At 44.0% G+C, this 26315-nt stretch overlaps 1 protein-coding gene across 2 annotated transcripts in view; it reads left to right on the top strand.

Moving 5' to 3' along the window:
* The window catches only part of EXD1 (exonuclease 3'-5' domain containing 1), a 78973-nt gene that overhangs the window by 36805 nt on the left and 15853 nt on the right, over positions 1-26315 (top strand). For both annotated transcript variants that reach the window (XM_085852825.1, XM_085852824.1), the window contains exon 10: positions 23051-23242. In XM_085852825.1, the coding sequence (XP_085708951.1) occupies positions 23051-23242 (192 nt within the window). The remainder of the gene's footprint in view (positions 1-23050; positions 23243-26315) is intronic.

Here is a 26315-nt window from a genome sequence, read left to right as displayed (position 1 = left end):
TGTGTTGGCGCCGTCTGTAAAGTAGAACTGTATAAGTTCTACTTTACAGTTGCCATGTGTGCGCATAGTCGGTAGTAACTCTGCGTCGCTGTTGCTTTTGTTTTGGTTGCTATATGTGCATTTTGATTGTTTGGCTGTATATATGTGCTTTTCGTGTGCTGGGAAATAAATGTGCTTTGTGTGAACTGTTATCCCGTTTCGCTTCGTCTTTTCTTTATTGACCCTCCATCCTGCTTCACGTAAAGGGTTCGTAGTGGGTGCAAAACGCCCGGTAAATGATCTGAACCGCCGAGGTCGACGATAACGCCGCTCGGTTATCCCGATAGTACGGAACGGGCCGCCCAAGCAGCTCGTGTCCGGAGTCGACCTGCGCCGAGGTACGATCGCCCGGTTTACCATCCGCGTGGGTTCTTAGGTAGGTCGAGTTTGGCGAACAACCCTATCCTACGCGGGTGGCCGATTGGCACGATTGTGGTGAGGTCGAAAGGCGCACCCGTGACTGGCTCTGGGCGATAGTTCCCGGAGGGTCACGACTGAATTGTCCGTCTGGTGGGCGACGTGCCGCAATTCGAGTTACGTGGCCGTTCGCATGCCGGCGGGCACGAATTCGCAACAGTATCAAAATCACTGCTAAAATAATGCTACTTTTTAAAGACATTTGCCTGGTAAAATGCTAATTTTTATATAGAAAACTGTCATCTTGATGATTATTTGTTATGGAACTAATCAAAACAGGACTGTCCTTGATTGTAATGTATTAATTGACAGTGGTTTTATTCAAATACATTGTATATGGCATATATTGTAAATGACTAGATATTTTTAAAGTATCACAACATCATTGTTGAAAAACGTAATATTGTCATATTTCCCATCAGTTGAATGTGGTTGACGTTTAGTATGTTGAACTAGAGACATTACAAAAATGTATTGTGAAAAAATCAATTATATTGCAATTATTTTGAACTTTTTCACTATTTTGACTGACCTTAAGGCCAGGCAAGCAAATAGAATTTCAGGACGGGAAAAGTTAAATATATTCATTACCAATGCCAGAAGTTTAAATAAAAAGATGGAAGAGCTTGAAGTCAAAGTAGATAGCGAGGAGTACGATATAGTTGCAGTGAGACATGGTTTAAGGAGGAGAGTAACTGGAGGATAGGATTGGAAGGCAACAACGTGTATCGGTGTGATAGGAAGGAGAAAATAAGAGGAGGAGTAGCAATCTGGGTAAAGGACGGCATTGCATCAAGAGAAAGGGGTGACATTAAGGAAGGAATAAATGTTGAGGATTCTGTATGGGTTGAGATTGGAGATTGTAAAAACAGTAAGATACTGGTAGGATGCTTATATCAGGCTCCGGCTGTGATGAAAGATGAGGAAGGAGGAGTGCATGAAGAATTCAAAAGGGCATGTGGTAAGGGAAGAGTATTGATTGTGGGGGATTTTAACTTGCCAGGGATAGATTGGGTCCAGGAATAGGGAAAGGGCAGACCAGATCTCAAGGTCATCTGCCATCTGCTTGGAAATCAGCAAACATTACTGCCCTGCATAAAAAAGTGCAAAAACAAGTCCCTGCAACTACAGAACAATCAGCCTTCTTCCAATCATCAGCAAGGTTATGTAATCCATCATCGCTTCAGACATTAAATCCTTCCTCTTCTCCAATGGCTTGATTTCCGATCATCAATTTGGTTTCAGACCAGGTCACACTACCCTGGGTAGGCTGCTTCTGCTCTCCCAACAATGGATGGAGGTCCTCAATGCCGGATATGAAATCAGAGCCATATCCCTAGACAGATGGTGTGTGCTTTTGACACGGTCTGGCACCCTACCCTGCTCACCAAACTCTCTTCCTATGGTATCCAAGGCCATCTCCACTCATGGCTTGCAGACTTCCTCTCCTGTCGCAGTCAACGTGTGGCCCTAAATGGAGTTCTTTCATCCCCTCTTCCTGTCCAGGCTGGAGTTCCTCAAAGCAGCGTTCTGGGTCCTGTTATTTTTCTGATTTTCATCAATGATCTCTCCGACTGGAAAATCCTCTTTATCCCTTGGCTGATGACGCCACCGTCTGTCGTACCATATATCAGACCAGCAAGCAGCAGCTTCTTCGCTCACCGCAGATCTGGGTAAAATCACAAACTGGTCTAACACATGGAACAGGTCTTTCAATCCGGACAAGTCTCACCGAAAGGACCATTTGGAACCCCCCCTCCCCCCATCTACTTTCTCAACAATCCTCTGGAAGAAGTCCTTTCATCCAAGCTTCTGGGTCTCACTATCTGCCATGATCTTTCCTGGTCAAGCCACATTTCCAACCTGGCCTCCAAAGCCAGTTGCCGACTGGGAATCCTCCGTCGTGCAAAGTCCTTCCTCGGCCCACGTGAGCTTCTGACCACATACAAAGCTTTCGTCCACAGCCAGATGGAGTATGCTCTTCCCTCAGGGCTGGTGCTCCTACCTCCCACCTTTCTCGGCTTCACGCTGTGGAAATCAAGGCATTTCTGATCATTGGTATCTCCCGCGATGAGGCTGAGTCTTTGGGCCTCACTCTCTCACTGCAGGCAGTTCGGTGGTCGTTCTCTCTTCTGCCGTCTCCTCTCCGCTCTAGCCCCCCTGCTCTGTCTGCGATTTGTCCCCACCATATTTCCGCAGGGCGCTCAAGGTCCGCATCAACCACCTTCTGGTAAAACTACCAAAATCATGAATCACTGCTCACCTTCACTCTTTCATTCCTCTTTTTTCCTGCCTTTGGAATAAACTCCCACACTCTCTTCAATTCCATTCTTCCCTCCAAGCCTTCAAAACAGCTGTTCACCACCACCTCTTATCGTCCCCCATCCAAATCCTCGATCTTTTCTACCCTCGTTAGTCCACCCCAAACCCACCTCCTTCAAATTCCCTGCTTTCCTTCCTGAAAGTCCCTGTAATGTCCATCTTTTATCCCCCTTGTTCCCCGCCCCATTCCTCTCCCTTCCACAGATCTCCTAATGTCTCTATTCCCCACTGTTTTGTCCTTCCCACTCCCGCCCCTCCTGTCTCATGCCACCCTTGCTTTGCGTTGTGTATTAGCTCTCACATGAGCCTCGACAAGATTTCCAAAAGAAAAAAAAAAGAAAAAAACATGATTTCCTAGTTTTAGTCCAAGATTGCTTTTTATCCCAGTTTGTAGATTAGCCCACGAGGGGGAGTGCAGTGTTAGACCTCCTTTTCAGTAATGATCCCAATATGGTGGAGAAGGTGGAGGTCGGGGAGCATTTCGGAGTAAGTGACCAAAACATTGTGTGTGCAAAGATTCTGTTAAGGGTTAGAGTTCAGGATAGTAGGGTAAGGCTATTAGATTTCAGGAAGGCAAACTTTGAGGATAGGAGAGAATTGGTTGATGTAGATTGGGAGACAATAACAACAGGACAATCAGCATCAGAGAAATGGGAAACCTTTAAGGACCAAATGTGTTGAGTGCAGAGTAAGTACATTCCAATTAGGTGTAAAACTAGAAGCAGAAAGAGACCAGTTTGGTTGAGCAGTGAGATGAGGAACGCTATTAAGGAGAAGCAGAAGGCATTTATTAGGTTTAAAATAACAGGACTGGAGTTAGATTTATATCACTATTTGAGTAAACAGAGGCAAGTGAAGAAAATAACTCAACAAGCCAAAAGAGATGATGAGGACATGGCTAAGAATATTAAACATAATAGCAAGGCTTTCTTTAAGTATATTAGGGGAAAAGAACATGTTAGGACCAGTGTGGGCCCATTGAGGAATAGCATCAGGAGAGTCATTAGTGATGAAAGTGAGATGGCAGGCTTATTAAACAGGTATTTTTCTTCAACTTTTACACAAGAATAGTCAGGAGAATTACCAATAGCTGAGAGTATATATTGAGGTGAGGAGGGGCTTTTACAGAAGATCCAGGTTGGAGTGGAGGAAGTAAAGGAACAGCTAGGAAATCTAAGAGTAGATAAGGCTCCGGGTCCAGATAATATGCACCCGAGAGTATTGAGGGAAGTGGCTGAGAAGGTAAGCGAGATATTAAAGGATATTTTCAATAGCTCACTGGAGTCAGGACAGGTACCAGAGGATTGGAGAGCAGCAAATGTAACACCATTATTTAAGAAAGGATCCAGAGAAGAATTGGGAAACTATAGACCTGTTAGTTTGTTAGTTTAACTTCAGTTGTGGGGAAGGTGTTGGAGACATTAATTAAGGACCAGATGAGGAACCATTTAAACAAATATAAACTTATTAAAGGTAGTCAGCATGGGTTTACCAAAGGTAGTTCTTGCCAAACAAATCTTTTAGAGTTCTATGAAGCAGTGTCTGGGTGGATGAGGGAAAGGCAGTGGACATAGTATATCTTTACTTTAAGAAGGCATTTGATAAGGTACCACGTCGGAGGTTGTGAGCCAAAGTGAGGGCTTGTGGAGTGGCTGGTCAGGTAGCTAATTGGATTGCAAACTGGCTTGGTGATAGGAAGCAAAGAGTGGCTGTGAGTGGGAAGATGTCTTGCTGGGAGGAAGTAAGTAGCGGGGTGCCTCAGGGATCAGAACTCGGACCATTACTATTCATTATTTACATCAATGATTTGGATCATGGGGTTATGAGTAGGCTTTCCAAATTTGCAGATGATACAAAGCTTGGAGGTGAGGTGGATAGCAGAGGGGGTGGTGATCAGATTCAGGAAAATATTGATACTTGCATAGATTGGGCAACAGATTGGCAGTTGTAATTTAACCTGAGCAGGTGTAAGGTGTTGGGGATGGGAAAGAACAATGAAAATAGAGACCACATGATGCAAGGGGTAATTTTGGAGCTTGTCACACAGAAGGATCTGGGGGTGGTAATAGATACGGGAGGTAAGCAGGCAGCATAATGCCAGGCAGCTATAGGTAAAGCAAATCGGGTTTTAGGTTGTATTCTGAGGGGGATCAATTATAAATCAAAAGAGGTGGTGTTAACATTGTACAGGAATTTAGTGAGGCCACATCTAGAATATTGTGTGCAGTTTTGGTCACCACAGTTCCGGAAGGACATGTATGTCCTCGAGAGGGTTCAGCGCAGGGCTACTGGATTGATTCCGGGCCGAGCTAGACTCAGTTATGAGGAGCGATTGAAGGAGACAGGGCTTTATACACTAGAAAGGAGGCAGTTACGAGGAGATATGATAGAGATGTTTAAGATAATGAAAGGTGAAGATAAAATAAGTGTAGATTAATTATTCAACAGAGTAGACAGTGATAGGACCAGGAGCCATAGCCTGAGAGAAAAAAAGAGAATTAAGATGGAAGCAAGGCAGGGGACTTTTACTCAGGGAGTAGTTAATGCATGGAATGGTCTCCCTGGAAAGGTAGTGGCAGCAGAAAAAGTCGATAAGTTCAAATTATAATTAGATAGGTACCTGGAAGTTATGGAGATAGAGAGGTATGGGGATGTTGATAAGACTTTTCGGTAGTTTGAGCATTGATGGGTGATTGTGTGCATGTGTACGGAGTGCTGTTGGTGGGGGTCTTGTCAAGGGAGGTTGTGTGGTTGATGTTGTGTGTTTTCAACCAAGTGCATGCCCCCTTCTCTGAGGGGAAGAAGGGGAGAAAAAAAAAACTACAAGAAAAAAACTAGAAAAACAAAAAAATCATAAATAAATAAAACAACAAACAAACAAAAAATTTTAGTTCATTAATTGAAAACATTTTTTTGCATTTTCTTCCTTTGATCTCGTGTAGATGGGTTGGTGTGGTGCTCACGCAGGCATGATGGGCTGAATGGCCTCCACCTGTGTTGGATTTCCTTGTTATTCCTTGTTATCCCATAAATACTCGATTGGGTTCAGACCTGGTGACTGAGAAAGCCATGACATGGATAACATCAGTATCATGCTCACCAAACCACATTATTCTACCTTCTATAAACGAAAGTCCTGATTGTGACACGTGCTCTGTGGATGGCAGCATTGGGGGTTCTCTTCTTGTGGCCATGCTAGCCATAATTACAGGCAGACAGCCCTGTGCAGCATTTTATACATGACGCTAAGCATGCTGGGATGTTATTTGCTTAATTAACACATGGTCAACACCTGTGTGGAAGCCGTTCCTTGGTGTCTCTCATTTACCCAGGTGTTTCCATTTTTTTTTATTTTGGTGAAGATCCGGATTGGGATCCTGCCTATCAATGGGATACAGAACGTACACTGTTCAGCCTGGTGGGAGGCATGCACCCTACCATGTGCCGTTGTGGTTGTAGTAGTAATACTTTAAGAGCAGAAGCAAAACTCCAGGTCGGATTTGAAGCACCCCTCACATTTCGTGCATCACGGATTTGTTTGCAGTTACGTACCATGGCGGCATGGGATTCTGCATCAAGCCACCTTCCGGGTCCTCTACACCCTGCTGCTCAGCACAGCTCATTTTTAAAAAACACTCTGCGAGGCCTCGAGAGACTCGTCGTCCTTTTATGTTTACTCGCGGTGATAAGGCGGGAATGCGAGTGCCTGTGTGTGCCTGAAAGTGCCAGGCTTTGGTTGCTGGCTGGGTTTGATTGCGTCGTGTGCTCGTCGTGGCCCTGACGGCGGTTCCTAAATTGCTTAAGGTGCCCGTGTACTGTCACCTCTTTGGACAATTCCTCCCAGGCTGCCCTGCGCTCAAATAGCATTAAAGGCTTCGTGGACATTTGGCCTGCGGAGGCACCAAAAGAGGCACTCGAGCAATTTTGCTTTCGTTTTATGTTTCGCTCCATTAATGTTCTCGTACCCAAGGATTGTGAGATCTTTTGCACGTATTTGCTTCTCCATTTGCAATTTACAGCTCGGTTTATTTGTGTGCGTGTGCATCTCATTTCCACCGAGTAATTATGGATGAACATGACTCGCGAAGGTCGTATTTATTTGTGTGAAGTTTTAATTGAGGGCAGACGAGCCGTGTGTTATCCAGGCATAGTTGTTTCTCATGAATTCGTGTCACGTAGGAATCGAACAAACCGGTTGCGTTATTATTTGTTTGGGTCCACAAGTCTTAGCCTGAGTAAAACTCAATAATAATTATTTGTGGTGAAACTATGGGCACTTTTCTGTTGGAAAAATTATGCACTTATTAAACATGACTTTTGACATTGCTGCTTTGTTAATACATTTGATCCGTAAACATGGATAGATTTATGTGTGTATGACCAAGGGTAATTTGTCTCTGGAGGAGATTTCCCAATAACCATTCTTGGAGATGTCAAGGGAGATATGGTGGATAGGAAGAAGGAGGTGGGATGCAATGGAGTGGTGATGGGGGAGGGTGGAGTGTGGTGATTGGGTGCGATGGAATGTGATGGGGGAGGGAGAGTGTGATGATTTGGGGAAGGGTGGATTGTTGTGGTGGTGGTGGGGCATGGAAGGGTGGAGTGTGGTGATGGAATATGATGGGGGAGTGTGGTGATTGGGAAGGGGGGCATGAGGTAGGGATGGAGAGGGATGTGGAGTACAGGAGGAATGTGGAGGATGGGTGTCTGCCCACATTTTATTTATGAAAATTCTATTTTTGCACACAATGACCTTCATTTAACTTGTAACAATGAGCGATTTATTTTAGTATTAAGTTCATTGTCTGAATTCTCGCTGTTTTGCTCATAAGGTAATATTTTTGGAACACTCACAGATTCCGAATAATTTTGTGGTTGTCAAGTGCGCAAATCACTTTGTCTTCTTCTTTCCCCCAACTTTCCTCGAAACACTGCAGAGTTTGTTTTTGATAAATAAGAGTGGTCATCTACATTCACAAGAAAAGGTGAAGGGGGACAAATGGAGGAAATAATGAGAATGTGGGAGATGAAAAAACAAGACACATGGGGGAGATGAGAGAAGGGGAAGGATGAAGGAAGCCATTAAATGAGTTGAGTTGTGAGGGATATCGTGAGAGTGGGAGATCAGAAACACTCCTCCATTGTTACCTCTGCCATTGATGGTGAAGGAGGTTATGTTTTCACCCATTTCTGTGTGTTTGTCTATGTACAGGATATCTCAAAGTGTTGTGGGCGGATCCGGATGAAATTTTGTGGACATGTTGGGTCCGCGACAAGGACGAACTGATTAGATTTTGGTGAAGATCCGGATCCGGATCTGACGACTAGAATTTTTTAAGTGATTCTTCGCCATTGAGAGAATGAGCCAAAAACGATACATAGCATGATATCTCAAAAAGTTGTGGACGGATTCTGATGAAACTTGGTGGACAGGTTGGGTGTGTGACAAGGAAGAATTGTTTCCATTTTGGTGAAGATCTGAATCCGGATCTAGATCTGATAATTTTTTAAGTGGTTCTTCACCATTAAGAGATCAGGCTAAAATGATACATTGACTGATATTTCAAAAATGTATTGATTGGGCCCGATATGTTCTCGTGGATCAGGCATTAGGTGGCGGAGGTATGCACTCTACCGAGTGCCCTACTAGTTTTGTATGTAACACTGTTTTGTAAGCCCTTCAGTCGTTCCCAACGTTTTCTTACAGAAGCTGATTTATTTTTGGTGGAGGAGGCTGGAGTGCTTCAAGGCAGTGTCTTGGGCTGACTCTTGTTCCTCATCTACATGAATAACCTCTCTGATGCTCTGAAAAACCCTCTCTTTTGGCAGACAACTCCACACTGTTGTACAGTACCCCCAGCCCACTGCAATTCAGGTATCAGCTACATCTCACTCTGTGCTGATTGGGAATTGATTACATGCTGGTCTGATAATGGAACATCTCCTTCAATCTCAGGATATCCCACAGTCTGTTCTTGTCCCCCCTGAACGATCATCAAACTATTTCCATGGTCAGTCACTGGAAGAGGTTCAGTGTCTTTAAGTTTGAGACCTCACCTTCAGCCATGACACTCCTGGGATGACCACATAGTAAAGCTAGACTCCAAAGTCAGCCACAGGCTGGGCATTCTGGATTGATCTAAATCATTCCTTGAACAATCAGAACTACTCAATACATGCAAGGCCTTTGTCTGGAGCTTAATGGAGAACTGCTCTACCCTATGAGCTGGCATCCCAACATCACATCTGTATCTTCTGGATTCTATGGAATTGAAAGTTTTCAACATTATTGGAAACTCTCACGATGGGAGTCAAGCACAAGACCTGTTGCTCTCAATGCAGATAGGTTTGTGGACTCTATTTTTCACCACCCCTCATTCAAGTTGCACACATTCTTATATTAATCCCCTCCTGGTTCTTCTCCCAAATTCAGCATTTCTCCACACCTCTACTCCTTTATTCCTCTTTTCTTACGTCTGTTGAACTGTCTTCCAGAAACAGTTCAATCTTCCCTCCAGTTTCAAGCAGGAGGTACACCACCATCTCATGTCATCTCTAATCCTCACCAGGGATATTTTCTACCCCCATTTACCCTCCCAAACCCAACCCGCTTACTGGTAGGTTATAGTCTTTTCTCAGCATCTCTCTCCCTTCTTCTCCTCGTCATTCATTCCCTTGCTTCTTGTGTCCAACTGTTGCCCCACTGCCTCACTCTTAGCATGTTGACCTTTTTGGCCTATCTGTCATCATGCTCTTCCATGAGCCTACATTGTATGAACCAAAGAAAAAAATGATGTAACTGCACTTTTGCATTCACAATTTTGCATCACTAAATCAAATGTGGTCAGGGGTTTACAATGGAAAGCAACTGAAGATTTGTCTGAGTCTCCGAGGAGAAATATTGAGATTGTGCATTGAGCATAATAGACATAGTGGGATCTCGGTGGACATCCAATTCATTTCAGTAATCACCATCTCTTAAAGTTTTCACAAGCAGACAATACTAATCTAGCTAAAATGGTAACTAATCACTATTAGAGGTGAAAGTTTCGAATGGAAGTTAAATTTTGATGATTCCCACCTTCCAAGTCAAATAGGTCTTTTGTGAAGTACACTTTCAACTTTTCGATGAATTAAGACATTTAAAATTGCTTAAATCATCCTCATTAACTAAGATGGTGATTATTTTGTTGTCAAATTCCACAAGGCTTGGTTGGTTTTTTTGTATACACTGTTGAGGCTCGTATGAGAGCTAACACACATAACGTACAACATGGGGAGCAGGAGACTCAGCCTCACCGCGGGAGATATCGATGATCCAAAATGCCTTGGTTTCCACGGCGTTAAGCTGAGAAAGGTGAGAGGCAGGAGCACCAGCCCAAAGGGGAGAGCAGTACTCCATCAAGCTACAGATGAAAGCTTTATGTGTGGTCAGGAGCTCAGGTGTGCCAAGGAAGGACTTTGCTTGACGGAGGATACCCAGTTGGTGACTCGCTTTGGTGGACAGCTTGGAAATGTGGCTTTCCCAGGAAATATGGCAGATAGTGAGACCCAGAAGCTTGAATGAAAGGAATTCTTCAAGAGAATTGTTGAGAAAGTAGATGGGGAGATTCCTCAAAATATTTCGGAACCTCACTGTGTCCCAACCCCTCACTCTCGGTGCCCATCCTTCCCTGTCATTCCCAACTGCTGCTGGACTCAGTGTGTCATTTGCACCTGAAAAAGTGGAGAAGGTTCTTTCACCCTTCGACTCTGACTGCCACTGGACTGGATGGCATCAGTTCACATGTCCTAAAAACCTCTTCTGCTGCTCTTGCACATCCTCTCCCTGCCATTTTCACCCTGTCATTTGTGCTATGTCATTTTCCATCTGCTTGGAAATCCACCATCACTGTGTTACATAAAAAGGTGCAAAAACAGATCCCCTTTTCTACAGACCTATCAGCTTACTTCCAATCATCAGCAAGGTCATGGAATCCATCATCACAGTTGACATGAAATCCTTCCTTTTCTCCAACAACCTCATCTTAGGTCAGCAAATCAATTTCAGATCAGGTCTCTTACTTCACCCTATCTAACACGTTGCATTCGTTTTCGTGCCTGTTGTTTGTGTCCTTTATAATATCCTTAAAAATAGTAAGTTTCCTGTTAAGGAATTATTTTTGATCTTGTTTAACTGCCTCACAAGCAGACAGAGGAATAGTATTATCTCGCTCCTCTCTGCACATGTGTGATCGGGACGAATTCAGAGCCAAAGTACGGTAAAACGGCAAACTTGTCTTCCCATTCATGTTTTGATTTTTGTTCAAAATATAACATTCAATTTAAATAAGTTGTTTCTCAATTATAAACTGATCAGATGAACGGACGGACATGAACCAATTGCTTCACCCCACTTTTTACGTCGTGTGGACATGGTAAAACGGAGAAAAAACTGATCCTCTTAACTACAGGCCCAACAGCTTATTTCCCATCATCAGCAAGGTCATGGAATCCATCATCGCAGTTGATATGAAATCTCTCCTTTTCTCCAACAACCTCATCTCTGATCACCAATTTCGTTTCAGACTAGGTCACTCTATCTTGGACATGCTGCTTCGACTCACTCAACAATGGATGGAGGTCCTCAATGTCAAACATGAGATCATGGCTGTCTCTCTGGACATATCTTGTGTTTTTGATACAGTCTAGCATTCTGCCTTAAGGCCCGGTCACACCTTGACGTTTTAGCCAACGTATGCCGATTTTTGAATTTTTTTTCTAAAACGCTGGCACACGTTGAATACGTTATGGGTAAGTTTTGATAACATTGACAGCACGCTGAAAAACACTGCCATACGTCGTTGTACGTTGGCTTTAAACGTTGTACTTTTCGGTTGTCCTCAAATTTTTTCATGCTTGAAATTTCACGACGTATGCCGGCGTATGACTCACACGTTCCGCTACGCTGGCCACAAGTTGTATGCACGGTCTGCGATCGTTGACAGACGTCAACACATGCTACTTGTAAGTTAATCATAAGTTGAGACACGCCGAGGTAATGTTTAGCGTACCCGAAACTTATTTCTAACCTATGATTAACGTGTTGTTGGCACGTTACGCGATCGTTGCCACACATCGACAGACGTTACTTTTAAGTTACTCATATGCTGAAAGACGTCGGTATAATGGATCGTCCTTGCGTCAGCGTCCACGGCCAGGACACTTATTTGCAGCATTCTTCAAACTTTTTTTCAGCATGACGAGGATGTTCACACTTCGATGTCTAGCTTGGCTATGATTCCAATTGTCCATCGGCAGCGTCTATTTAAAATAGTCGAGTTTGAGCGTTTTAACACGTTCAGAAGAAACGCTTCAAATTTCAAAACCCCAGCGTCAAAAAACAAAGGCGAGTAACAGCAATTAAAATCGTTCATTGTAAACAATGAAAATAGCAGAGTGGTGCCGTTTGAAAGTCGTTGAGTGTAAAAAAAAATCCAATTGTTGAGCGCAAGCGTCTACTTTCAATAGTGGGGTTTGAGCGATTTAACACGTTCAATAGAAACGATTAAAATTTCCGAGCGCCAGCGTCAAAAAACAAAGGCGAGTGACAGCAATTTAAATCGTTCATTGTAAACAATGAAACTAGCTGAGTGGTACCGTTTAAAAGTCGTTGAGTGTAAAAAAAATCCAATTGTTGAGCGCAAGCGTCTACTTTCAATAGTGGAGATGCAGCCATTTAAATTGTTGAGTGGCAGCCTATGAACCTACCCGTGGACACGCGGACGCAAGGACGATCCATCATAACCCACACCCTCCCCCTCACACTCACCTACTACTGCCAACATGAACAAACTACTACTAATACTAATACTAATACTAATACTAATACTGATACTGTTACTGCTGACATGGACATCGACTCAAAAAGGACTCGAAAACACTGTTGGGTTCCCCTTTTATGAGCAGCATTTTTATATACCAATTCCCAAAACCGCTGGGAACACGTCTTTATATGGCAGTTGTAAGCTAGAAACACATTCATTTTTTTTGTCGACCGGAAGACGTCATTGGAATACGTCTACATACGTCGATGTGTGTTGGGACTACGTAAAGAATTGGTTCAAAGCACGTCAAACATAAGTTAGAAATAAGTTTCGCGTAAAAAAGACATTACCGCGACGTGTTTCGACTTATGAGTAGCTTATAAGTAGCCTTTGTGGACGTGTGTAAGCGTCCACATATCGTGTGTAAAACTTATCCCCATCGCATGCGGAACGTGTGTCATACGCCGAGTACGTCGTAAAATTTTGAACATGTTTAAAATTTCTTGACGTACTCTACTTACTACGACGTATGATAGCATACTTTAGCGTTCTACTCACGTATACCAAACTTACTCATACCGTATTTGACGTGCCCCAACGTTTTAGACACATTTTTCTTAGGTCGGCATACGCTGGCAAGATCGCCAAGGTGGGACCGCGATGTTGTCACTTCCATTTCTACGACAGTTATGATTCGAATCGTTGTGCGTCAGCCTTTTAATAGGCTACGTCACGACATCGTCGGCGATGCGTGCAACGCGCTATGCCGAAGTTAGACTATCGTTGGGCATCGGTTGTGTAGGCCGACAACAGGTTCAGCATTCGTTGGTATAAGTTATCTATAACACAACGAAACGTTCTGTGTCCATTACTAATATGTTATGCATACGACCAACTCGTTATGAATACGTCCGAATCTTTAAAAAAAAAAACATCAAAAGTTCAACGTCAGCCAGCGTTTTACATACATTTTAATACGTTGCCATCGCTGGCTAAAACGTCAAGGTGTGACCGGGCCTTTACTCTCCAAACTCTCTGCCTATCGCAGCCAAGGCCATCTCCACACATGGCTTACTGACTTTCTCTACTCTCAGAGCCATCATGTGGCACTCAACGTAAATCATTTTATCTCCTCTCCCTGTCAAGGCTGGAGTGCCCCAAGGCAGTTTTCTGGGCCCAGTCCCATTCCTGATCTTCATCAATGACCTCTCTGACACTTTGGAAAATACTCTAGTTATTTGCTGATGGCTCCACCTGCTGCCATGACATCTCATCTTTCATACAGGCAAGCTGCAGCCTCTACCCTCTCTTTAGACCTTGAAAAAAAAATCACAAGCTGGTCAAACACTTGGAATGTTTTTGAATCCTGATAAATGTCACTCTCTCGGTCTCTCGGTCTCTCGGTCTCTCGGTCTCTCGGTCTCTCGGTCTCTCGGTCTCTCGGTCTCTCGGTCTCTCGGTCTCTCGGTCTCTCTCTCTCTCTCTCTCTCTCGCTCTCTCGCTCTATTGGTCTCTCGGTCTCTCGCTCTCTCGCTCTCTCTCTCTCTCGCTCTCTCGCTCTATTGGTCTCTCGCTCTCTCGGTCTCTCGGTCTCTCGCTCTCTCTCTCTCTCGCTCTCTCTCGCTCTCTTTCTCGCTCTCTCTCTCGCTCTCTCTCGCTCTCGCTCTCTCTCGCTCTCTCTCGCTCTCTCCCTTTAAGGACCATCTTGCAAACCCTCCTGTCTACTTTCTTTATAATACCCTTGAGGAAGTTCAGTCATTCAAACTACTGGGTCTCACTGTCAGCCTTGATATTTATTTGGCATAACACATTTTAAAGTTGGCCTCCGAAACCAGCTGCCGTCTGAGCATCCTCCGTCCCACAAAGTCCTTCCTTGGCACCCCTGAACTTCGACCACCGGCATGGCCTTCATCCGCAACATTATGGAGTACTGCTCTCCCCCCTAGGCTGACTCCCCTGCCTTGCATCTTGCTCAGCTTGACGCCACAGAAACCAAGGCCTTCAAGATTATGATCTCCCCCAATGAAGCTGATTCGATGGGCCTATCAATTTGTAATCTCAGCAAGTCGTTAACCCCCCCCCCCCACACACACACACACACACACACCCCAGTCCCTCCTCCTTCCAAATTTATAGTTTTCCCTCCTTGGAGTTCCATTCTGAATCCATCATGTCCAGCCATGCATGCTTCCTCTCCTGCCCCCCATTCCTCCCCACACCATTTGTTTGTCTAAGTCTCCCTCTATATTGACCTTCAACTCTGCTGGTGGTGTTTCCCTCTCTCTACTGTTCCTTTTTGTCCTGCTAAGTTCTGATCCATTCAGTTTACTTGCTTTTCCACAAGCCTCTACTATGAAAACACAACAAGAAAAAAGGAACCGATGTCGATGGAGATCATGGGGAAGGAAGAAATTTCTCCTTCATATCAGATGGCAACCCATGAGGTTTATCCATGCTCTCTCCTCAAAATATTGAATGTCAAGCAAGGAAGCAGCATTATTTGTGATTGATTACTTTGATTTGATTAATACTGTATTCTAAAATCACTAATTTGATTTATAGGAGGAATTTAAATTCAGTGCAAAGTTCGTTTTTGCTTTAAATCAACTCGGGAGTTCATAGAATGCATTGCCCCACGCAGTGTTCATGTATATAACTCAACTGAAATAAAATAATGATTTTTAAGATCGTCTTAAAAAAATAATTTTGGAAGTTTATTCCCATTGATACAGTGGCTACACCACCCTATCCACCAACCTATCCACCACCCATTACACCACCCTATCCAACAATTAACACCTTACATACTCACATTAGTTTTTTGTGCCTGTTGGTTGTGCCCTTTATGACATCCTTAAAAACAGTGAGTTTCCTACTGTGAATGATTTTCAATTTTGTTTCACTGCCAGGCAGGCAGACAGATTAAAAATATTATCTCATTCCTCCCTGCGCATATGCAATCAGAACAAGTTCAGAGCCAAATTACTGCTAAACTGCAGATTCTTTGTCTGATTCATGTTCCAATTTGTGTTCAAAATATAACATTGAATTGAAATTAAGTTGTTTGGCGATCATAAATTAATTGTTTGTGGAAAGACAAACAGACAGACGGGCAAACAGACAGACGGGCAAACAGACAGAAGTGAACCAATTGCTTAACCCCACTCTTCACTTTGTATACACAGGGTAATTATCCAATCCGAAGTACCATTCTCTGTGATCAAGCGTTGGTTCTGAAGCATTTTCTTGGGAAGGGTCATGCTGGCCGGTTCACCATCCTTCTCCCAGCAGTAGTTAGCACAATAATTTCTAATTTGTTCATGGTGCCGATGATAGCTCATCTCCTCTTCGCAAAAGGCACCGTGGCATCTTTAACGTTCACCGGGAGACTGGATGCCATGTTTAACGTCCATCAGAGGGATGGCACACATACTGATGAATCACCCTCACTCTCAAACACCAGGATGACAGTTTATAGTTGAGTCGTGATTCAAACTCAGGCTAGACGGCATTGAGTGAAGTGTGCCTACCTCAAATCCACCCTGTCAGCCCAAAATGGAGTTGTCCATGGGAAAAAAAGTATTTTTTCTCCAGACAACGACCAATAATTAGTTGCAGTGTTTGTCCTTCAAATAAACGTGCAATGTATGGTTGAAAGTGATGAATTTTGTTGTTTTTCTTTTCCATTAGAAAATTTGGCAAAAGTCACCATTCAGTCAGTTATTGGGTCACCGAAATAGGTGACCCTTATTGTCAGTAATTCTGTCTGTTTGTTTGGATGTTTGTTCGTTTGTCATCAGCTTAATTGGTAGTAAACGTGGGCAGGTTTTGACCAAACTCAGGTGGTAGGTACATCTTATGACCTAGTGCTTTGGAAATTGTGATGGTTGCTAGGGACGCTTTGGTACCCTAGCAACAACCGAAAAACCTTCAAAATCGGTACCGTTCACGCGAAATCAATTCCAAAAGCCATTATCCCACGTAGGTTATGAGATTTGGCACGAATGATCTACAGGTGATGCTCTATCAAATATATTCCGGTTTTTGTGATATATGGAATACTTTACCCGCAGCGCCCCCTACAATTAGGGTATGCGCGAAAATTGGCGAAAATTGAAGGCCCCCCCTAGCGACCAGGTGAGTGCATCGATACGAATTAACCTTTGCAGGTTCATGGTACTCAATGAGTACTACAACTTTGCCTCAGGACATCTTGACCGATTTCGCTTAGGTCAGGGGTCAAAGGTCAATTAGTGCAAAAATCGATAATACGCGAGAGCTGGAGGTGCCTTCGTGCCAAATGCTACTCCTCTTAGGGTTATGGTCGGATGGTCATGAAAATTCACACTAATTGTCTGGAATACATTGTGCACGAATGATCGAGCCGGATTTTCGATTTAGATCTTTGTTCACCCACAGCACCCCCTCGAACTTTGGAGATTTCTGATTTCAAACCGCATTTTCGGTACTTTTCATTCAAATGGATACTGAGTAGTTATCAGTAGATGGAACTGGATGAGATTTTATATGCATAATCTTAAGGTGATTCCCTATCCGCTATTTGACATCCATTTTGCTCGATATCTTATAGTTTCCATGCTCGGCGACCCATCTCCGCCTACCGGCTTGTAGTAAAGAATTTGTTTGTACACATAAAATGGACGCTGGCGTTGCAAGATGGGGTGAAGCAGGATCACACTTCTATTTTTATTTAAAATATTTTTATTTATTTTTTGTAAGAAGAGAAGGGAAAATAGAAAGTTTGGTGCCCAATCATAAATAAACATTCATACGTACATTTACATGTATGAAAAATAATTGTGCGGAATTTATGTGATCGATTTACATCAGGACTTCCATCTTTAACGTGACCTCTGCGTCGTACATCACGGTATTCAGATCGCTGAAAGTGGCCGTATTTAATCTTATGATATACCAATTTGATTAAGATGTTATTGTGGCGTTCACCTTCCTCATGTGAAAATAATTTTGCACACCAAGTTTGGAGGCAAACAAGCACACCCAGTAAGGTTTTCCCCATCCATCATTTAAATACTCTATTTCAAGTCTGAAATAAACATTTTTCTTTTTAATATGAAAGAAAACATGTAGGGATGGAATCCCCCAAAAACAAGCAAACAAGGTCGGATGGGTGTAGGAAAATTTATTTTTCCACCTGGCCTAGTTACCCCCTTTTTCACAGTGGTCCTGTGAAGAGGTTTCCTGGTTTCAAGACTTGGTGAAGGTTTTGCCAGTTTTTCCTCCTCTTCTTTTTCTTTCTTAGCCCCTTACCTGGAGTGGCTTTATGCCTTGTTTGGGATGACTTTGATTAAAAAGAAAAATACAGTGCAGAGCTAACCAATTCTAATCCTTCTACAATCCTATCTTACACTAACATGATCGGCGTCATCAGAAACACTCCTGAGGAAAATTAGTAAAAGAGATAAGAATAGCATGAGGTGTTTGCGACATCTTATTTACCAGGCATGGTTGACGGACTTGCGCAAACCCAGTCGCTAATGAGGAGGGAGGAGGAGGAAAATGAATGGTGTCTATAGTGCGTGTTCGAGGAAGGTGCAAAATGAGGGGTTGGTGGGGGGTGGGGGGCGGTGCGATGATTAGCAGGTGATGTGCAGAAGGAAAAATGTAAAAGATGTGGATCAGTGGCCCTGGAGATCACTGATGCACTTTTATTGCATCCACAGTAGACGAGTTGGAAGTAAAGAAAAGAACGTGTGAGGAGATAGCTTAATCGTGAAGTGCAAGGAGGTCTGTGAGTGTTAATGCCAATGCCCTGATAACTGTACTTGTCCTGGCGCCCGGTCCTTATGCTCGTTTGTGAGCTCCATTCTGCTCACTCGCTCCGCCAAGCTCCATTGTCCGCCGACCAGGAACACACCATGGCCACCAAAACGCCAAGAACCAAAGCGCACAGATGAAGAAGAACCAACTGCAGAGAGCCTTCTGTGTGGAACGCACAGCGCTTTATAATCCCCTGGCAGGGCGGAGTTTGGAAGTGGATCAGGCGGAGCGATGTGTATTTTCTAGTGCCCTCATTGGCATGCGGACGATTACCATGGCGCTAGCCCCGTCCATGCATGGATTCGGCAGCGGAAATGGCCTCACTCGCCATGAGCTCTTCCACGTGACTAACCTCCGTAATTAACATGGGGCGGGGTATTTGGCTGCACGCTTCGGCCGTGAATGTGTGCCGAACACGCAATGGAATCCATATTTGAGCGGAGCTTCAGGGCTAACCACACGACTTCAAACAAAGTCTAGCGCAGACTCGTGCTCCAAGCTAGAGGTCTGTAGTCCAGACCCGAGCATTAGCAATGGCGTGCCACGCTCCCCCATTCTCTGTCAGTCCCCAAAGGGAGTGGTGGTCGTCAGTGGTGACCGTGATCAAGTAATGGCAGCATAGTTGTGAGTTCTGGTGTGGTGGTTCATTGTGGTGGTGGTGGTTGTCATGGCATCAATGGTGAATGTAAGCCGGCTTGAGTTGTGGTTTGATTGTGTGGTGATTATACTGAAGGAGTCGCGTTGGTGTATGAAATGTTGTGGCCTTGGTGTTTTGAGTATGGTGAGGGTCGAGGTGAAATGTCCGCTGAGTTACGGCACGTGATTTGAATGGTTTTGGTGCGTGTGTGCATTTGACTGCCTGTTGCTATGGTCTTTGGCGGACATGCATGCGTGAAGAAGACTCGTGTGTGTGCAAAGCAAAATAAGTAAAGAAGGAGCAGAAAAACCTACCTAATGCCCATGCAACACATATTGACCCATAAACCCATTACACATCAGGGAAGGGTATCCAAAACGAATACTAATTAAATAACTATCTTGGGAACCGCTATATGTTGTGTGCAATTGTCTTGGGGAGTGACAGTTTCGGAGAACCATCACAATATGTAGTGCTACCATAATCCATGATTGATGATAAACCCAGCAAATTCAGCTTATTTGTTTTATAATATTGAGATTGTAGTCTTTATGTGAGCCTGGTGTTGGTTAGTGGTTAAGGCGGTGGCTTGGGATCCTCGGGGTCCTGAGTTCGAGCCCCCCCTGGCCGCTGAGTTAACATCAGGGGTGTTGCTCAGCCTGTCATCCTTCCGAAGGTTGGCGAAATGAGCACCAGTATACTGGTAATTATCCCTGCGGGTTGAAGGCAACTAAAGGTTTGGCGTCAGGAAGGGAATCTGGCCGTAAAAACATTGCCACAAGAAAGGGTACCATGATTGGAGCCTGCAAAAAACTGACCCTTGCTCAGGGAAAAAGGCTTTAAAATGGTGTGATGATGATGATGATTGCAGTTTCTTATGTGGGTCTCCTGCCTTACATACACACGCTTATTTGTTACTTACGAAATCTTTAGATTTCGCAAGTATATTGATGACTTCCGTCATCTGTTTGTGTGTTTGTTTGTGTTTGTATGTTTGTAGGCACGATAACTCGAGAATGGAAGAAGCTACCAATATCAAATTACACCATGTGATTCAGGAGGGTGGTGGCTAGCGCTGATTAGATTTTGGTCAAAATCGGTCAAAGGTCAAGGTCACAGTGAGGTCAAACATCCAAAACATTCCATTTTTGATGGTTTGGTACAGAATCATCGTAGAAACTTCTGGTTTGCGTAGCTACCTTCTGGAGAGACAGCTTTTATCTATATTAATCTATATTAATATTTCGGCACGCCCCTTTCTTTGTTCCACCATCAGATTTTGTTACTGCATGAGATGAAACAAGATTTGGCACATATACTAATGATATTATTGTCTTCCTTAAGAGGCCTCTCAAAATTCGTTTTGATGCATTTTCACAAACTCCAACGGATTCCATTCAAATTTGGTACAGTTCTGGCTTTTGGTCCAACTTAGGTCATTGGCTATAAATTTTTTCCATAACACTTCCGATATTCGAAAAAATTGATAAATCGATATCCCTTATGGGATTTTCCATTCAAATCCACTCAAGTTTAAGGCCTATGGGGGACGCAAATTTCCACTTTGCCCTGGGCGCTGTTTACCTCCGCTATGCCAAGCTGTAAGGGTTAGGGTTTAGGTTAGTGTTAGGGTTAGGGTTAGCTACCCTAACACGAACCCTAAGCCTACCAGCTAACCCTAACCCTAACAGCTAACCCTAACAGCTAACCCTAACAGCTAACCCTAACCGCTAACCCTAACCGCTAACCCTAACCGCTAACCCTAACCGCTAACCCTAACCGCTAACCCTAACCGCTAACCCTAACTGCAACCCTAACCCTAACCGCTAACCGCTAAAAGCTATTCAGGAAATTTGCAAGAAAGCCCGAGCAACGCCGGCCATTTTTAATACTACTAGTATGCTATATGAAACATTTTCACAAAAGCGGGTCATGTAACGGTGAAGACTGTCCGAGAATTTTTATCAAGCACATATTGCCCAGTCAGTGCAGAGGCCTTATGGTGATCCTGCGTTGCTGACATCATTTGAACATTCTTTTAGGCCTTATAAGGGGTTCAAGCATTATTTCGAGAATATCAAAGAAAGTTGATTTTTTAGTTTGTTCTTTACTGTTACCTGACCCGCTTTTGTAAAAATGTCCCATATATCGTTTTTTGTCCCATCTCTCAATAATGAAGATTCACTTACAAAAAATTTGGTATCGCGATCCAGATCTTCACCAAAATCTAATCGATTGGGTCTTGTCACACACCAAACCTGCACACCTTGTCGTCCGAATCCATCCATAACTTTTTGAGATATCCTGCTCATAAACAACAAACTGGGTTGAATACATAACCTCTGTCCACCTCGGTGGCAGAATTAACAAACTGTCATACATCGTGAATTGATTCTCAGATTAATTTCGTCAAATTCTCCTTCTCCCCCTCCCCCTCCTCCACCTTCTCTCCCTCCCCCTCCTCCACCTTCTCTCCCTCCCCCTCCTCCACCTTCTCTCCCTTCTGCTCGAGCCCCACCCTACCTCATACCGCTCCTCCTCTTCTCCTTTCTCAATGATGCAGTTTGTTTTATCACAAGGAGAATGATCAACTTGTGCTCAAAAAGTCCAAATTCGAATCGTACATTTCTTTGGACTCGAGATCATGGAGACTCAGATTTTGTCAAGGTTTATTGAATTTTAAAAGCTGCAATTGATTTGTGTTGTGTGATGAATCCAAAAAAAATAAATCGATTGACGAGTCATCAATCACACGGAGATCCTGTTTTATGCATCTACCGTTTCTTTATGCAGAACAGAGGCAACCAAACAAAGCGTACATTTGAGATTGAAAATGTTTTCTTTGTCCAGAAATCAACTGTCTAATTCTGACATGTATGTTCATATGATTCTCTCCCCCCCCCCGCCCCGATCTGCGACTCCCCCTACTTCCCGCCCTCCAGGTTGCTATGCTGGTTATTCCGAGTCCATCACTCATTATTCCCATTGTAGAGCAAGTTTATCTGCTCCACTTCACCCCTTTCTTTCTGCCCCCCCCCCCCCACCCACCAACATAGAGTCATAACCACATTCCTCTGCCAGTCTGAGTTGTATTTGTAGTCACAGGTACTCGCACTAAGTACGGACATCAAATGGCTGTTTCCTCTTCCTCGTCCATACTTAAGCCAAGGGATGAGCACATGGAAACTCTGTCTCGGCATGCCGATGTTACATGCACAGTCAGAGAAATCGATACAGAAACTGATAACTCGAGTAACCCTGAGCAGACAAAATAGGTATTAATAACATAATAATGGAATAGTTGAGTTATTTGCCATGAAGGATCACAAGGTGCTGGTGATCACAAGGTGATCAGAGCAAAATCTCTGGCAAAGGGTAAAACCCGAAACAACATCAGCGCCCTGTGATGGTGAATAACTTCAACAATTTTACTCTGGTATTTTTATTATCTTGTGCCACTAACACAGACCATTAGTCTTGTGCTGGAATTAGCAACAACAAAATAGTTATTAGGCTCTCATGAATAAAAATGGAAAATCATTTTTCAGGCACACCATTATTTGAAGTTTCTTGAAGACTAAATTCTTAATGAATGTTTTGAAAAATGTGTTCATGGTTTCCTCATTAGAGAGAAAGAACTTTTTTTTCCAGAAGTCACAACTATTCATTATATAATATGGGTTCTCTGACAAGGAACATCAATGAAGGAGGATGTCATCAGGCCCAGGAAGCCTGTGCAATGACTGCTAACCTAAGGTTGTTGGTCCGTGTTCTTTGCTTTTAAATGCCGAGTGTCAAGCAAGGAAGCAGCACGGACCAATCTTAGTCTTAGTCTTTGGTATAACTCGCCAGGGTTCAAACTGCCGACCTCCCAGACTCAGAGCGGACGCTCTAAGCATTATGCCACCGAGATATTGATACGTGACAGATGCTTAAGGAGATGATTAAATATTACATTTCACTTTTTGTCCTGCGCTCATTAAACACCAATATGATCTTCACTCATAAAAGACACGACTGTTTGCAGGCAAGCGAGGCAGCGTGGATGACCAGACCGTGCCCAAACAGACTGCTAAACGCGGCTACAGCTGAAGCCTGGCACCTGCTGTCCTTACGAGAGGCCTTGCTCGAGCGAATGATGGCACCATTCACATCTTGTGTTGATTTCTACCTGGGTTATTACCGCAATGCTCCCGACGACAAGCACCGAAACTTCCCTGTCAGTGCAGTTCAAATTTTCTCATGCTTTTTCAGAACCAAGTTAAACTTATAGGATGGGAATGTATGATGGGTGATCATGTAAGTTTTTAATCTTGTTATTTTATTTTTTATTAATTTTTTTCCCCACCCTAACAGCTCCTACATTACATTGGTATTATTTACCAGATGTACGCATAATGTCCAGAGCATGCTCAAATCTGTTTATTATTCTGTGCAGGATCCCATTGGGCATCTGTGTATTCGCCCATGCATAATGAAATGATTGGATAACTCAGTTAATGTCCATGTGAACATATACCATGTGAATATTGCATAAAGCCAAAGCTCCAAGAGCAGACTCTCCTTTATTAGTGAATTCCTCTGGACATTAAATGAGGTGTCTCATCTCCTGGAATTAGTTGATGGACGGTAAAGATCCCATGGTATCTTTTTTGTGAGAAGTAGGTGAGCTATCACCATTATTCTGATAAACTTCTGCCGTGACATCCCTCATCCTTCACATAGACAGGCAGCAGCCTCTTCCCTCTCTTCAGACCTTGACAAGATCATAAACTGTTCAAACACTTGGAATAGATCTTCTAACCTTAAGAAATCCCACACTCCTAATATATATTTATATATATATATATATATATATATATATATATATATATATATATATATATATATATATATATATATATATATATATATATAATATTGTTACGGTTGTGGAAATTCGCAATACACCATAAAGGGTCCTTAGATCAGTTATGATGCTAAATTCATGTGTAGTTCGTCCACACCTGTTGCTTAGGGGGAATATGTGTGATTCATCCGGGCTGCGACGCTTTGAGTTAGCCATTTTTCTTTTCTCTATCGTTATTTTGGATCCAGCAACCTCAAACCAACTGACGACAACGGCAAAAAAGAAACCTGCGCTAGTGCGCGGGTTTGCGCACCCCTCTGCGGTGCCAAGGCTGGCATGGGAAGGGAGGCAGGGCAGCTCCCTCCCCATTGGTGGAGGCCCGGCGTGAGGCGGTTGGAGTGGGGGCACGCCCCCCTTCGATAGCCTTCTGGAAATGCCTCGAAGCGAGGTGGAGCCGCGAACGGGGCGGAGCCCCGCGCGGCGAAGGGCGGAGCCAAGCCTTACAAAAGGCAAACGGACATGAGGCTCACTCCCTCTCTGATCGTGGCTCATGTTGACTGTAGCTCTCTCCGAAAAGGCACCAGCTCTCTCTCCAAAAAGGCTCGGTCTCTCTCCTTGGGTCTCGCTCTCCAAAGCGCTCCCTTCCTCCTCTCTCGTTCCCGCGCTCGTGGCCCGGCGCGGCCTGTTGGTGGAGACGCGGACGGGAGGTGCCGCAGTGCGGCCTGTGATGGACCTGCGCGTCCGGACGAGGGGTGCCGGAGAGGGTTCGCCGGCCGCAGGGGAGGCCGGAACCAGGCGCGACCACGCTGACGGGAGGAGGAGAGGAGGACTCGACGGTCCATGAGGGAAGTCACTTCTTTTCTTTTCGGGCTTTTGTATGTGTGTTTGTGGCGCCAGTCTTGCAAAGTAAAACCTGTTTTAGTGACTGTGCTGTAAATAATTGCCTTTTATTCGGTCGTAGTGCTTTCCTTTGTTCCTATTTGCCTGCTTTTGTTCCTATTTGCCTGCTTACGTGTGTGAAATAAAAGTGTGCTTGTCCAATTGTTCCCCCGTTTCGCTTCGTCCTTTCCTTTGTTGAATCTCCATCTTGCATCACGTAAGGGATTGATAGTGGGTTTAAAACACCCGGTAACTAATCTGAACCGTCGAGGTCGACGATAACTCTGCTCGGTTATCCCTGCAGCACAGAACGAGCCGCTTAAGCGGTTCGTGTCCGGAGTCGACCTGCGGCGTGGTACAACTCCTACAATTACCCGTACAACTCCTCGGTACGCTACCCGCGCGGGTACTTAGGTATATCGACATTCGGCGATTCACTATTTCGCGCGGGTAGAATGCGGACTGGGTTGTGGTGAGGTTAAACCCCCACCCGTGACTGGCTCCTGGCGGTAGTTCCAGGAGGGTCACGACTGAATTGTCCGTTCTGGTGGGCGATGCGTCGCGATTCGAGTTACGTGGCCGATCGCACGCCGGGCGGGCCAAAATTCGTAACAATATATATATATATATATATGTATATATATATGTATATATATATATATATATATATATATATATATATATATATATATATATATATATATATATATAAAAAATAAATATATATATATATATATATATATATATATATATAAAATATGTATATATATATATACAGTCAAAGCTCGTTACTATGCCACCTCGCTTCTATGCCACTCTCGCTATTATACCACTTTTGCTCGGTCCCGACAAAATTCAATACAAAATAAATTTACTATGCCACCCCCTACTCTCGCTACCATGCCACTACTGTGTGACTGTTAAAAGGCACGAGTCGTGAAAAAGCCTGTATTGCGCAGTGCTCGATTATCACACTCACGTCCAAAGGCGAAACGACGAACTACAGTCCAGCTGCGCACAACATAACTCAATACGTACGCGCATAGTCAGACTGTGTCAAAACACGCGATTCTTCTCCCCGATGCCAGCCACAACAAGCCAATCACAACACGCACAACGAGACACAAAAAAGCGCGAGCACACACACAGACACGCAGGCACACGTACAACAGTGACATCATTTTTTTTCAAATTCAGCCCATAATGTCAGCTCAGAAACGCAAGCGAACCGACTTTACGCTGAAGGAGAAGAAGGAGATCATCGATTCCGCGAAGAAGGAGCCGAATCAGTCCAAGTTGGCCAGGGAGATTGGCAAGAAATGGGGCGTCGAAGTTAAGAGAACCACCGTGAAGGGCATTCTCAGCAAGAAGGATGCAATCGAGGCTGCAATCAAAGCTGGATTTCCATCGAAGCGCATGAAGTTGACGCAGGCTCACGACCCGAAGCTTGATGAGGGAGTGCTCATGTGGCTGAAGCAATCAAGAGGACAGAATGTGCCTGTCAGCGGCGATCTGATCAAGGAGAAGGCGATGAAACTGGCCGAGCTGATGCACATCCCAGACT

Source organism: Eptatretus burgeri, chromosome 13 (genome assembly GCF_056783735.1).
Source record: "Eptatretus burgeri isolate ZD-2024b chromosome 13, Ebu_testis_v1, whole genome shotgun sequence".
NCBI classification, from domain to species: Eukaryota; Metazoa; Chordata; class Myxini; order Myxiniformes; family Myxinidae; genus Eptatretus; species Eptatretus burgeri.
Note: the sequence above shows the minus strand (reverse complement) of the source record. Positions and strands in the feature narration are given on the sequence as shown.